Source organism: Haematobia irritans, chromosome 4 (assembly GCF_050003625.1).
Source record: "Haematobia irritans isolate KBUSLIRL chromosome 4, ASM5000362v1, whole genome shotgun sequence".
NCBI lineage: Eukaryota > Metazoa > Arthropoda > Insecta > Diptera > Muscidae > Haematobia > Haematobia irritans.
In genome coordinates, this window is record NC_134400.1 from 178,362,792 (window position 1) to 178,377,370 (window position 14,579).

Sequence of the window (14,579 nt, forward strand, 5' to 3'; positions counted from 1 at the left end):
CTCCACCATGGATTGCGAAGAAACTTCTACGAAAGACTGTCATCCACAATCGAATTACTTGGGTTGTGGTATCTTAAATCGTTTTCTAAATTGTGAGTTAGTCCATACGTGGTATACATTAGACAAAAAAAGTATGTGTAGGTAAGTCTACAAATAATTACGAATCGATATGGACTTTTGCACGGTACGTAGGGAGCCAGAATTGAAATATGGGGGTCGCTTATATGGGGACTATATACATATGGACCAATTTTTGTGTGAATGGGGATCGATTTATCTGATGGCTATATATAACTACAGACCGATACGGACATAGTTAGACATGGTTGTTAAAGGCCATATACTAACACAATGTACCAAATTTCAACTGACTCGGATGAAATTTGCTCCTCCAAGAGTCTCCAAAACCAAATCTCGGGATCGGTTTATATGGGGGCTATATGTGATTATGGACTGATATGGACCTGAACAATTGCGGGATTCTATAAGTGGACTGTATGGTGTTAATGTATATCTCTGCAAGAGTTTATGCAGTTATATTATATGCAAGTAGAAGAAAAATAGTAATCCAGATTCAGTTTAATGCAGTTTATTGACAGGGTATAGCTTCTTACCGCTTCAGATTGTAATGCACAGGTGAAGTAAAATGGTTCGCACGCAGGCGTTATGATTATTTGAGTGAAATTGATTTATCTATTAGAACAACAATTCAAATATGGAGAACATATTATATTTGAGAAATATTTATCGATAAGTTCATGGATAGATAGTTGCCATATAGATATAGCCTAATTTAGAAGAATTACTTATAATATATTCGAATAATTCACTATGTTATGATAACACAAATTCGTGATATTGGATTATAATTCACATAAAATACTTCATTTGAAAGATTTAAAGAAATTTATATAGATTTTGTGGAACGCAGTTCAACATTCCGCCCCCTTTGCAGCGTTGCAAGTTAATAATTACAAGCACCAGATATAACCCAACCAAAAACTGAACTTTGAGCAATAGGCATAGAGGTGGATGTTTGGATAAGGCCCGCCAATAGAATCTTAGAAAGCTGATCATTTCCAATAACCACTTCAATATTAACCGGGTTGAAGAAATGAGGGTCAGCTAAGTCCACTATATGATTGTAAATTGATTGCAGTTTTTTGTCCTCCGTGGTCTCTGGTATTTCTACCTCAAATCGACGTTGAACCACTCCCGTGATCTGAATCTTTACTGCTGAGTCGTAGAACGATTGCAGGCTGAGTGTGCAGAACTCGTCTTCGTTTTTCCGCGTTGTTGGTAGATGATAACGTTGTACCATAGATTTGAGAACATAAGTCCGTAGGCCAGCTGAATTCAACAGTAATCTCACTTTTACAGGACCATCAGGTGTGAGAAGCCTTGCTAAAGCGGTGGGGAGAAAAACGTGAATTTTCCTTTTCCGACTCAGTCGTTCGTGTACCAATGGAGGAGTACGCAGTGAACCTTGGTTTTTGCCGGTGACGTGATGACGTGGCTGATTAGCTCTAGTCGATGAACATGTTGAATTAGGGCGACTGCAATTTTCAATTTGGCGGTGAGAGCTTTGTGACGAGCTGGAATTATTAGTTTGGTGAGAACGGCGAGGCTTGTTGTGGTTATCGACGTGCAACAGTGTATGATGATTATTGTTACACACAATGCAAGTTTTGCGAGATCTACACCACTCACGGGTATGAGATGAACACAGGCATTTGAAGCAAAATCGCTTTTCTTTCACTTCTTGTCTTCGTTTTGTAACATCCATGTTATAAAAAGCTTGGCAGTTTTTCAATGTATGCCTCTTGAAACAAATGCGGCATTTTGGAAGGCTAGATACTGAGCTGTAAACGTAAATTTATTAAGTTGTGAACGGTTGGAAATGTAATTTCTAAGCATTTGGTAATATACAGAGTTTTACTAATGGGCGAATCAGTGTTCCGTTTTGTGTCCGAATTTCAGCGACACGAATATTAGAATCACTACCTCTGAAAACCTTTGTAACTCTACCAAGACACCATTCATTAGGTGGAAGATTATCTTCCTTTACTATTACAAAGTCATCGACTTTCAAATTAAGTTGGGTGGATTTCCATTTGTGTCGTTTCTGCAATTCACAAATGTACTCTGTCTTCCACCTTTTCGCAAATTGTATTTGTAGTGTCTTTAGTCGTTTCCAGCGATTCATAAGTGTCAAGTTATCAGAGTATTCTTCAGGAACTACAATAAGAGGAGCTCCCCTCAAAAGGTGACCAGGAGTCAGTGGAATCAGTTCATTGGGGTCTTCGCTGATTGGTGAAAGGGGTCTAGAATTCAAAATGCTTTCTATCCGAATCAACAAAGTGGAAAATTCCTCAAAAGTGAATTTAATATTGGAAGCCACTTTTCGTAAGTGAGTTTTCATGCTCTTCACAGCAGCCTCCCACAATCCTCCCATATGTGGGGCGTGAGGCGGAATAAATTGCCACGAAACCCCATGTGTACTATATTTTTCAGAAACAGATACTTGGACATTTCTCAAAAAATTCTCATATTCAGTTTTTAGTACCCTACTAGCACCAACAAAATTCGTTCCGTTATCAGAATAAACTTTATTAGGGAATCCGCGCCTTCCTACAAATCGAGTGAAAGTAGACAAAAAAGCCTCACTTGTCAGTTCCGAACAAACCTCTAAGTGAACAGCACGAGTTGACATACATACAAAAATTGCAGCGTATCCTTTGTGCAGCTTTGCGTTCCGAAGTCTAGATGTTTTCAAATCAAATGGTCCCGCAAAGTCCACTCCAGTATATGTAAATGGCAAGGAAAAAGTACATCTTTCAGTTGGCAGGGACGACATTATCTGGGTACGAATACGGTGTTTATAAATCGCACAGGTGTGACAGTTTCTTATACACTGTCTTATGGAACTTTTTAAGCGGACCACATAAAATTCCTGGCGAATTGCACGCAACATGACTTGGTGTTCAGAGTGGAGCAGCATCTTATGAGTAAAATCAATAAATAGCTTACAGACACGTGATTTCTCAGGCAATATTATTGGATGTCGCTCGTTGTAACTAAGATCAGCATTCGCCAATCGACCATTTACTCGTAGCAGTTTGTACTCATCAAGTTTTGGGTTTAGCGTTAGCAATTTACTTTTTGAATTAATGGGCATGTTGCTCTCAAGTGCTTGATATTCAGATGGATAATACATTTTTTGCGCCGAACGTATTAAATTGAATTTGACAATCATTACTTCTTCCTTAGTGATAAAGTTATTTTGTATGTTCGGCAAAGTTTGATTCTTACATTTTCTTATGAATCGATAAATGTAACATAATACTCGTAGAGCTCGATCGAAAGAAGAAAAACGATCTAATATATCCTCAGTTTGCATGTCAGTGTGGAAAGTGCATACTTTTCGATCTAGATCAGATTCCTTGAATGTAATGGATTTTGGCCAGAATTCGTCAGATTTTAAAAGCCATTTCGGCCCGTGCCAACAAAGCAAGTTAGTGCTAAGTTCCGATGCGGTACACCCACGAGTACCGATATCGGCGGGATTATCTGTCGTTGGAACATGTCTCCACGTGACGTTTCCCACATTTTCCAATATTTCTTGAAACTGGAGAATACAAGTGAAGCGAAGACATTAGGCATTCGATGGAATCCATAGATCGCTGGTTCATATCCGGCTCGAAGGACCATGAACAATTGCGGGATTCTATAAGTGGACTGTATGGTGTTAATGTATATCTCCGCAAGAGTTTATGCAGTTATATTATATGCAAGTAGAAGAAAAAAAGTAATCCAGATTCAGTTTAATGCAGTTTATTGACAGGGTATAGCTTCTTACCGCTTCAGATTGTAATGCACAAGTGAAGTAAAATGGTTCGCACGCAGGCGTTATGATTATTTGAGTGAAATTGATTTATCTATTAGAACAACAATTCAAATATGGAGAACATATTATATTTGAGAAATATTTATCGATAAGTTCATGGATAGATAGTTGCCATATAGATATAGCCTAATTTAGAAGAATTACTTATAATATATTCGAATAATTCACTATGTTATGATAATACAAATTCGTGATATTGGATTATAATTCACATAAAATACTTCATTTGAAAGATTTAAAGAAATTTATATAGATTTTGTGGAACGCAGTTCAACAGGACCACTTTTGGCATGGTTGTTAAATATCATATACTACCACCACGTACAAAATTTCAACCAGATCGGATGAATTTTGCTTCTCCAAAAGGCACCGGAGAGATCGGTTTATATACCATATACTAACATCACGTACCAAATTTCAACCGAATCAGATGAATTTTGCTCTTCCAAGGAGCTCCGGAGGTCAAATATGGGGATCGGTTTATATGGGGGCTATATATAATTATGGACCGATTTCGACCAATTGTTGCATGGTTGTTAGAGACCATATACTAACACCATGTACAAAATTTCAGCCGGATCGGATGCAATTTGCTTCTCTTAGAGGCCTTGCAAGTCAAATCGAGGGATCGGTTTATATGTGGGCTATATATAATTATGGACCGATGCGGACCAATTTTTGCATGGTTGGTAGAGACCATATACTAACACCATGTACCAAATTTCAGCCGGATCGGATGAAATTTGCTTCTCTTAGAGGCCTCGCAAGCCAAATCGGGGGATCGGTTTATATGGGGGCTATATATAATTATGGACGGATGTGTACCAATTTTTGCATGGTTGTTAGAGACCATAAACTAACAACATGTACCAAATTTCAGCTGGATCGGATGAAATTTGCTTCTCTTAGAGGCCTCGCAAGCCAAATTTGGGGGTCCGTTTATATGGGGGCTATACGTAAAAGTGGACCGATATGGCCCATTTGCAATACCATCCGACCTACATCAATAACAACTACTTGTACCAAGTTTCAAGTCGATAGCTTGTTTCGTTCGGAAGTTAGCGTGATTTCAACAGACGGACGGACGATCATGCTCAGATCGACTCAGAATTTCACCACGACCGAGAATATATATACTTTATGGGGTCTTAGAGCAATATTTCGATGTATTACAAACGGAATGAATATGAACAAATTGTGGGTTTCTTATTTATATATGAAGTTTAGGGTAGGCGTTATAAAAGCCATAAGTAAATAAGGCTTTTAAATAGCCTTCATAAAAAAGGCATGGCATTTGCAGTATTATAAACACTTATTAAGAGATCTCTTACTTTATATACTTCATAAAGGCCTTCGATATACACATTATAAAAGGCCTTATTATATTATACCTTATAGAGACGGTATTTGAGGCAACTCCTAAAAGATCTTAAAATAATAACCTAACATAAGCCCTTATGCCGTAAGATGAAGTCGGAGCCCTTGGTCCGCTATGACACCCTGTGTAAAAAATCAATGAATATGTAATGGGAAGTCAATGCCTTGTGTCTGCAAATAAGTGCCTTTTATAAGACCGATTTCCGCCGCTGGGAATGTACAATGAGTGCATGCTGTAACACTTACATGGTCTACAGGCATAAAAACATAAATATTTGTATATGAAATTGCCTTGATACGATTGTGTATGTGAGAGAACACACATGAGGTACAATTACAACTGGGTACAACCAAGGTAAATTGTGACTTTTGTATAACAATATCATACAAGGAAAAAAAATAACAAAATACAAACAACATAGCGCCGACAGGTGCACACATACACATTGATATCTTCATACAAACAAATGCTCACGGATTCACAAACTCACATTAGATTACTCGATGTCGTAGATGCAGACATACCAACCGCCATTTACACGAACGAATAAAGTCATTAAATCCCACAGCGAGGGAAAATGTAATTTTTCAAAAAAAAAAAAAACTGCGACTTGTGTAATGTGTGAGTAAGTAAATATGACTTCACAAAAATGGAAACCAAGGTCAAATAACTTCACTTTGCCGTTACAGCTAACAAACTTCTCAATGACGGAAAACAAAATTGTGTGTGTGTGTTATGGGAGGAAGTAAGGCGAATTTTAACAACTTAACCATTGAAGTAGAGTATTCTTGAAGAAGTAAGCATGGAATGGCATACAAATGTATTTTCCCCTTTATACAAACACACACACACATATTTCCATGTAAATTGGTAATACTCACAATGCATAGTGGCATTTATCCTATTGGGGTATTAAGTATATCCTACTATGCCTATACACTACATAGGCAAGAGATAATTTATGTTAAACCTTTGTTTACCATAAATTGTATATTTTATTCAACCTTTATACAATAACATTAGCATTATGCTGAATGACTTGCTCTACATGTAACACTCATTGCAGGTGTCACAAAAATCTTATTTAGTTATATTTAGATTAGTAATTTACATAGACTGTTGAATTTGTGCGGATTTTCAAAAAAAGTAAGGGATTTTAGAGTTATAGGCAGAAATTGTAGTCCTTTGAATAATTTCTTGGATACGATTTTAGTTTTTGTTTTCTTCTAAACACACGAATAAATAAATACACAACAGTAAGAGGGCCTTCCCTTGGTATGATGTTTTTTTTTTATAGAATATGGAAAGTCGTCCTTTCAATAAACAGAAAAAAAGTCCATAGTTAAACTAAAGCTAATTTTAGCTTATTTTTATTGCAAAAAATTATTTGTTTGTAGTTAAATTTTATTATTTTCTGCGAAATTTTCCACAGTCCAAGGAAATTTTTCCTTTCTTTAAGTATATCTCAAAAATTTTATGAACTAAATGTAGGCATAAAGTTCAATGACAGTACACATAAATTCAATATGAACTAAAGCAGAAGAAAATTTTCGTACGATTCCCAAAAATAGTAAGAATGAACTACTGTACACTGAAAGAAGAGTTTTCTTTTCTGAGGAACGAAATTTTAGACTAGCGAAGTTTTCTTTTGATGGAAATACATTTTCTTTAGAAGCAAACAAGTAACATTAGAGACAATCGTATCGCTTGTCATAAATTCGGACTTATAAGTTCGAAAAGAAAATACTTTAGGAGTAAGGGGAATTTTGTTTGTCTGAATTTTCGTTACGGTAGAAAGTATTTTTTTATTTGGCGCCAATGATTTTATTCTTAATTTTAGTTGAATCTGTCCTCAATGAGAAGTTTTACTTTCATGAATTGCAATTAAAAAGAGCACAAGGACATTACATTTTCCTGGTTTTATTAACGCTTTGTGGAGTACAAATTAATTAAATTTCCGTGCGATTTTCAGTTGCAAAATTGATGCCCAAATTTATTGCAAAACAAAATATTTTGTTTTAATTTGTGTATAATGTTTCCCAGTTTTTTAGATCATTTACCTAATGTGCAAAAAAATTGTTAAAGTCAAGGAAATTTTCTTAAAACATAATAACTCCATAAACTAAAGTTGAATTAAATTGGCTTTAGTACCATATAGGTTCACTTTTTTTTTGAGTGAAGCATGAAAGTGTGTTTCAGCGTTGTCAATTTGTTTTTTTGCGCGAGATCTGTTTTTTAAGACGTATGGCGGGAAAAAATGAATTCAGTCCTTCTTGTGTTATCTTATGTTATCATAAAATTCTCAAGTAAATATTTTATTCTCAAGATAAAAAAGGAGATGTATGGTAAATTGTAAAAAAATCAAAATTCCGTAGAGTTCTCAAATTGAAAGGATTAAATGATTGCTATGGGTGTGATAAAAAGAAATCTGCAGCTTATGAATGGAATTTGAACTATATTGACAAAATTTAAACAACGATAGGTCTGTGTAAAAATTATTAAAATTTAAATTTGGCAAAAATCTACGTGTTTACCATTAACTCGTTTACAGTTTTTAATCCAATTTATCCCCATTTTCATGAAGCTCCGTTAGTTCTACGTTAGCTAACTAACATTTAAGTCGTACTATGGACATTTCAGTCTTGCTTGTCTATATATTCCATATGCCAGTTAGAAACTGCTAAAGGGTGATTTGTTAAGAGCTTGATAACTTTTTTTAAAAAAAAAACGCATAAATTTTGCAAAATCTCATCGGTTCTTTATTTGAAACGTTAGATTGGTCCATGACATTTACTTTTTGAAGATAATTTCATTTAAATGTTGACCGCGGCTGCGTCTTAGGTGGTCCATTCGGAAAGTCCAATTTTGGGCAACTTTTTCGAGCATTTCGGCCGGAATAGCCCGAATTTCTTCGGAAATGTTGTCTTCCAAAGCTGGAATAGTTGCTGGCTTATTTCTGTAGACTTTAGACTTGACGTAGCCCCACAAAAAATAGTCTAAAGGCGTCAAATCGCATGATCTTGGTGGCCAACTTACCGGTCCATTTCTTGAGATGAATTGTTCTCCGAAGTTTTCCCTCAAAATGGCCATAGAATCGCGAGCTGTGTGGCATGTAGCGCCATCTTGTTGAAACCACATGTCAACCAAGTTCAGTTCTTCCATTTTTGGCAACAAAAAGTTTGTTAGCATCGAACGATAGCGTTCGCCATTCACCGTAACGTTGCGTCCAACAGCATCTTTGAAAAAATACGGTCCAATGATTCCACCAGCGTACAAACCACACCAAACAGTGCATTTTTCGGGATGCATGGGCAGTTCTTGAACGGCTTCTGGTTGCTCTTCACTCCAAATGCGGCAATTTTGCTTATGTACGTAGCCATTCAACCAGAAATGAGCCTCATCGCTGAACAAAATTTGTCGATAAACACATTTCGAACCGAACACTGATTTTGGTAATAAAATTCAATGATTTGCAAGCGTTGCTCGTTAGTAAGTCTATTCATGATGAAATGTCAAAGCATACTGAGCATCTTTCTCTTTGACACCATGTCTGAAATCCCACGTGATCTGTCAAATGCATGAAAATCCTAACCTCAAAAGAATCACCCTTTATATAAGATATTTCCATTTTTATACCCTGCTCCACACTGTGGAACAGGGTATTATAAGTTAGTGCATATGTTTGCAACACCCAGAAGGAAACGAGATAGACACATGGTGTCTTTGGCAAAAATGCTAAGGGTGGGCTCCTGAGTCGATATAGCGATGTCCGTCTGTCCGTCTGTCCGTGAACACATTTTGTAATCAAAGTCTAGGTCGCAGTTTTAGTCCAATCGACTTCAAATTCGGCACAAGTATGTGTTTTGGCTCAGAATAGATCCCTATTGATTTTGGAAGAAATCGGTTCAGATTTAGATATAGCTCCCATATATATATTTCGCCCGATATGGACTTATATGGCCCCAGAAGCCAGAGTTTTAACCTAATTTACTTAACATTTTGCACAAGAAGAACAATTAGGACTATAGTCAAGTGTGCCAAGTTTTATTGAAATCGGTTCAGATTTAGATATAGCTCCCATATATATCTTTCGCCCGATATGGACTAATACGGTCCCAGAAGCCAGAGTTTTACCCCAATTTGGTTGAAATTTTGCACAGGGAGTAGAATTAGCATTGTAGCTATGCGTGCCAAATTTGGTTGAAATCGGTTCAGATTTAGCTATAGCTTCCATATATAGCTTTCGCCCGATTTACACTCATATGACCACAGAAGCTAATTTTTTGCTCCGATTTAGTTGAAATTTTGCACACAGAGTAGAATTAGCATTGTTGCTATGCGTGCAAGATTTGGTTGCAATCGGTTCAGATTTAGATATAGCTCCAATATAAAGGGTGATTCTTTTGAGGTTAGGATTTTCATGCATTAGTATTTGACAGATCACGTGGGATTTCAGACATGGTGTCAAAGAGAAAGATGCTCAGTATGCTTTGACATTTCATCATGAATAGACTTACGATCTGCCACAACGTCGAATTTTCAGTGAATGGGCCCTAGAAAAGTTGGCAGAAAATCCGCTTTTTTATCGACAAATTTTGTTCAGCGATGAGGCTCATTTCTGGTTGAATGGCTACGTAAATAAGCAAAATTGCCGCATTTGGAGTGAAGAGCAACCAGAAGCCGTTCAAGAACTGCCCATGCATCCCGAAAAATGCACTGTTTGGTGTGGTTTGTACGCTGGTGGAATCATTGGACCGTATTTTTTCAAAGATGCTGTTGGACGCAACGTTACGGTGAATGGCGATCGCTATCGTTCGATGCTAACAAACTTTTTGTTGCCAAAAATGGAAGAACTGAACTTGGTTGACATGTGGTTTCAACAAGATGGCGCTACATGCCACACAGCTCGCGATTCTATGGCCATTTTGAGGGAAAACTTCGGAGAACAATTCATCTCAAGAAATGGACCGGTAAGTTGGCCACCAAGATCATGCGATTTGACGCCTTTAGACTATTTTTTGTGGGGCTACGTCAAGTCTAAAGTCTACAGAAATAAGCCAGCAACTATTCCAGCTTTGGAAGACAACATTTCCGAAGAAATTCGGGCTATTCCGGCCGAAATGCTCGAAAAAGTTGCCCAAAATTGGACTTTCCGAATGGACCACCTAAGACGCAGCCGCGGTCAACATTTAAATGAAATTATCTTCAAAAAGTAAATGTCATGGACCAATCTAACGTTTCAAATAAAGAACCGATGAGATTTTGCAAATTTTATGCGTTTTTTAAAAAAAAAAAATTTATCAAGCTCTTAACAAATCACCCTTTATAGCTTTCGGCCGATTTACGCTCATATGACCACAGAGTCCAATTTTTTGGTCCGATTTAGATGAAATTTTGCACAGGGAGCAGAATTAGCATTGTAGCTATGCGTGCTAAATTTGGTTGAAATCGGTTCAGATTTAGATATAGCTCCCATATATGTTTTTCTGATTTCGACAAAAATGGTCAAAATACCAACATTTTGCTTGTAGAATCGCCACTGCTTAGTCAAAAAGTTGTAAAAATGACTGTAATTTTCCTAAACTTCTAATACATATATATCGAGCGATAAATCATAAATAAACTTTTGCGAAATTTCCTTAAAATTGCTTCATATTTAAACGTTTCCCATATTTTTTTACTAACATTGTGTTCCCCCCTAGTGCATTAGCCGACTTAAATTTTGAGTCTATAGATTTTGTAGAAGACTATTAAATTCTGTCCAGATCGAGTGATATTTAAATGTATGTATTTGGGACAAACCTTTATATATAGCCCCCAACACATTTGACGGATGTGATATGGTATCGAAAATTTAGATCTACAAAGTGGTGCAGGGTATAATATAGTCGGCCCCGCCCGACTTTAGACTTTCCTTACTTGTTCTTTCTGTTAACTGGCACTTAGAGCCTAACGGAGCTTCATGAAAATGGCCGTTAAACAATAAACATATTTATATTTTGTACTACACTTATACACGGACGAAAACGATTGTTTTTCAAATGTTTGGGCGTAAATATTATATGTTTGGAACTCAAATTTTTTAACACAATATTTTTAAGTGCAAGCAAATAAAGTTCATAAACTAGCATAACATGTTTGGATTTATATGTTAATATGTTAGAACATATTATGTTTGGGACATAAAATGTTCGTAAATATAATATGCTTAGATATAAACATATATTTATTTGGAAATAGCCTATAAACAAATATGTGTTTAAAAAGAGAGAACTAGAGAGTATGCTGCAAGTAAAATAATGGAAGTAACCAATTGGCGCCTTAAAAATATATTCACGCAAAGAAAATTTCATTAACATTTTTTACTACCAGTGTATGCCCTAAGGCGAAACATAATATGTTTGAACAATACAAACAATATTTTGTTTGGACCAATCCTGAAAATATGTATGCTTGAAGCAAAATGTGTTTGGGGAAGCGATTTTAATTTTTTTTATACCCTCCACCATACACTGGTAGAAAAATGTTTCGTATTATTAACGAACGGGCTTCGTTGATTATTTTTCGTTAATATTACGAAATTTTTCGTTATAAGAACGAAAGTGATCGTTAATACAACGAAATCAATCGTTAAAAGACAATTTTGTGTTTTGGTTTTTCGTTATATTAATGAAACACGTTTCGTTAATATTACGAATATTAACTTTGTAATTTTTTTAAGAATTAGAATAAAAAAATTTTCCAAGATGAAATTATTCTAATCATTTGCACATAGAGAGTAACTTTTGGAAACTTTTAAACTAAACAGTCGTTTTATATACTCTGAAACTGGAATTGAAAATTTCATTTATAAAACGAAATCGATCGTTAATATAATGATATGGCTCGTTAAAAAATAAATTTTAAATTGTTATATTTCGTCATATTAATGAAATATGTTCATTAATAATACGAATGGGAGTTTGAGTATTTCTGCCTCTCCTTACTCTCTCTCTCTCTCTCTCTAAAACGTCTCTTCATCAGTGCTGCCGCTAGTGAAAAATTGAGTGAAGTAGATTTTGGAAAAATGTGGAGTAGATTGAATAAAATTGAAGTAGCATACATTTTTGAAAACAAAACAATAGAATTAATTTTATTAAACCCTCCGTCATAGGATGGGGGTTTTATTAACTTTGTCATTCCGTTTGTAACACATCGAAATATTGCTCTAAGACCCCATAAAGTATATATATTCTGGGTCGTGGTGAAATTCTGAGTCGATCTGAGCATGTCCGTCCGTCTGTTTAAATCACGCTAACTTCCGAACGAAAGAAGCTATCGACTTGAAACTTGGCACAAGGTCGGTATTGCATGGTATTGCAAATGGGCCATATCGGTCCACTTTTACGTATAGCCCCCATATAAACGGACCCCCAAATTTGGCTTGCGGGGACTCTAAGAGAAGCAAATTTCATCCGATCCAGCTGAAATTTGGTACATGGTTTCAGCATATGATCTCTAACAACCATGCAAAAATTGGTCCACATCGGTCCATAATTATATATAGCCCCCATATAAACTGATCCCCCGGTTTGGTTTGCGGAGCCCCTAAGAGAACCAAATTTCATTCGATCCGGCTGATTTGGTACATGGTGTAAGTATATGGTCTCTAACAACTATGCAAAAATTGGTCCACATCGGTTAATAATTCAATGATTAAAACCGCTATGTTAATAGTAATTAAAGGAATAGGAAAAACAATTAGGTAATATGGGGAAATTTTTAAAATTTGAAGCAGAACAAAAAGTGAAGCAGATTTTTGGAAGAAGGAGTGACGAAGTAAATTTTGTGAAAATGAAGCAAGATACTTCGATTGAAGTAGTAGCGGCAGCACTGCTCTTCATACTCTCTCTAGCGTGTATGTAATTGGTACATACACATCTTAGTATGGCAATAAGCACATGTGTGCGTCTTGAAAAACAAACGGTAAAAAGTTCAACAGAAAACTTGTCTGATGGGCAAACATTAACAACATTTACGTTCTTTTCGCTGAAGAGTGCACACGCTCATTACAGTTTCGTTGTGAATAATAAACATAGATGGGTGAGGTGAGTTAAATTGGTGTTTTTTGTATATTCGCAAGAAATATAGTGTACATTTTTAATCTTTAGTGAAAATGCCCCGGGGAAGTGAACTTTCAGATGAGGAAGGCGGAACAATTACGGTGATGAACCTTGGTTGCACAAAAATTGGATAAATGGACATGGTGATACGATTATCATTTTTTGATCTTAGAAATAAGAGCCTTTTTTTCTTAAGTGAAAGTCACAATATATGTTTATTATATTACTTAATTTATCATTATATATTATTTCTTACTGTATATAAACCATATTTCAAAGATCTTAACAAAAAATAATACACTACCAATTACTACACTCAAATGCGCTAATTGGTTGGGTTTCATTAATATAACGTTTGTGTTCATTTATACAACGTTCGCCTTTCATTCATACAACGTATAAGCTGCACCCATACAACGAATAAATTTCATTCATACAACGAAAAGGCTACGTAATAGCAACGTAATTATTCGTTAATACTACGAAATGTATTCCACAAAGTGTTTCGTAAATATAACGTAAAATTACGTTGTTACAACGAAATGCTACGTTGGCTGACTTTTAATGAAGAATTTCGTTAATACAACGTAGAAATTCATCGTATTAACGAAACTTTTTCTACCAGTGTAGGATGGGGGGTATATTAACTTTGTCATTCCGTTTGTAACACATCGAAATATTGATCTAAGACCCCATAAAGTATATATATTCTGGATCGTGGTGAAATTCTGAGTCGATCTGAGCATGTCCGTCCGTCCGTCTGTTGAAATCACGCTAACTTCCGAACGAAACAAGCTATCGACTTGAAACTTGGCACAAGTAGTTATTATTGATGTAGGTCGGACGGTATTGTAAATGGGCCATATCGGTCCATTTTTACGTATAGCCCCCATATAAACGGACCCCCAAATTTGGCTTGCGAGGCCTCTAAGAGAAGCAAATTTCATCCGATCCGGCTGAAATTTGGTACATGGTGTTAGTATATGGTCTCTAATAACCATGCAAAAATTGGTCCACATCGGTCCATAATTATATATAGCCCCCATATAAACCGATCCCCCGATTTGGCTTGCAGAGCCCTAAAAGAAACAAATTTCTTCCGATCCGGCTGAAATTTATTGCATGGTGTTAATATATGGTCTCTAACAACCATGCAAAAATTGGTTCACATCGGTCCATAATTATATATAGC

The 14,579-nt window shown here is 36.0% G+C and overlaps 2 protein-coding genes across 4 annotated transcripts in view; both read right to left on the bottom strand.

The window, feature by feature from the left end:
• The window catches only part of LOC142233761 (uncharacterized), a 175,365-nt gene that overhangs the window by 40,816 nt on the left and 119,970 nt on the right, over positions 1-14,579 (bottom strand). The window lies entirely within an intron of this gene.
• Positions 1,910-5,819, bottom strand: LOC142235871 (uncharacterized). The gene is made up of 3 exons (XM_075307124.1): positions 5,776-5,819; positions 5,531-5,624; positions 1,910-3,628 (listed from the first exon to the last, which is right to left on the bottom strand). Exons 1-3 carry the CDS (start codon positions 5,817-5,819, stop codon positions 1,910-1,912), a joined length of 1,857 nt encoding a protein of 618 aa, XP_075163239.1.

Excerpts from the sequence above, each read along its gene's own strand:
- LOC142235871 (XM_075307124.1), bottom strand. The coding sequence starts at position 5,819 with ATGGCGGTTGGTATGTCTGCATCTACGACATCGAGTAATCTAAT. Across the intron at positions 5,625-5,775 it reads ACGACATCGAGTAATCTAAT|TTGTAATTGTACCTCATGTG; the intron begins GTGAGTTTGTGA and ends GGTTGTACCCAG. Across the intron at positions 3,629-5,530 it reads TTTTTATGCCTGTAGACCAT|TTTCAAGAAATATTGGAAAA; the intron begins GTAAGTGTTACA and ends TGTATTCTCCAG.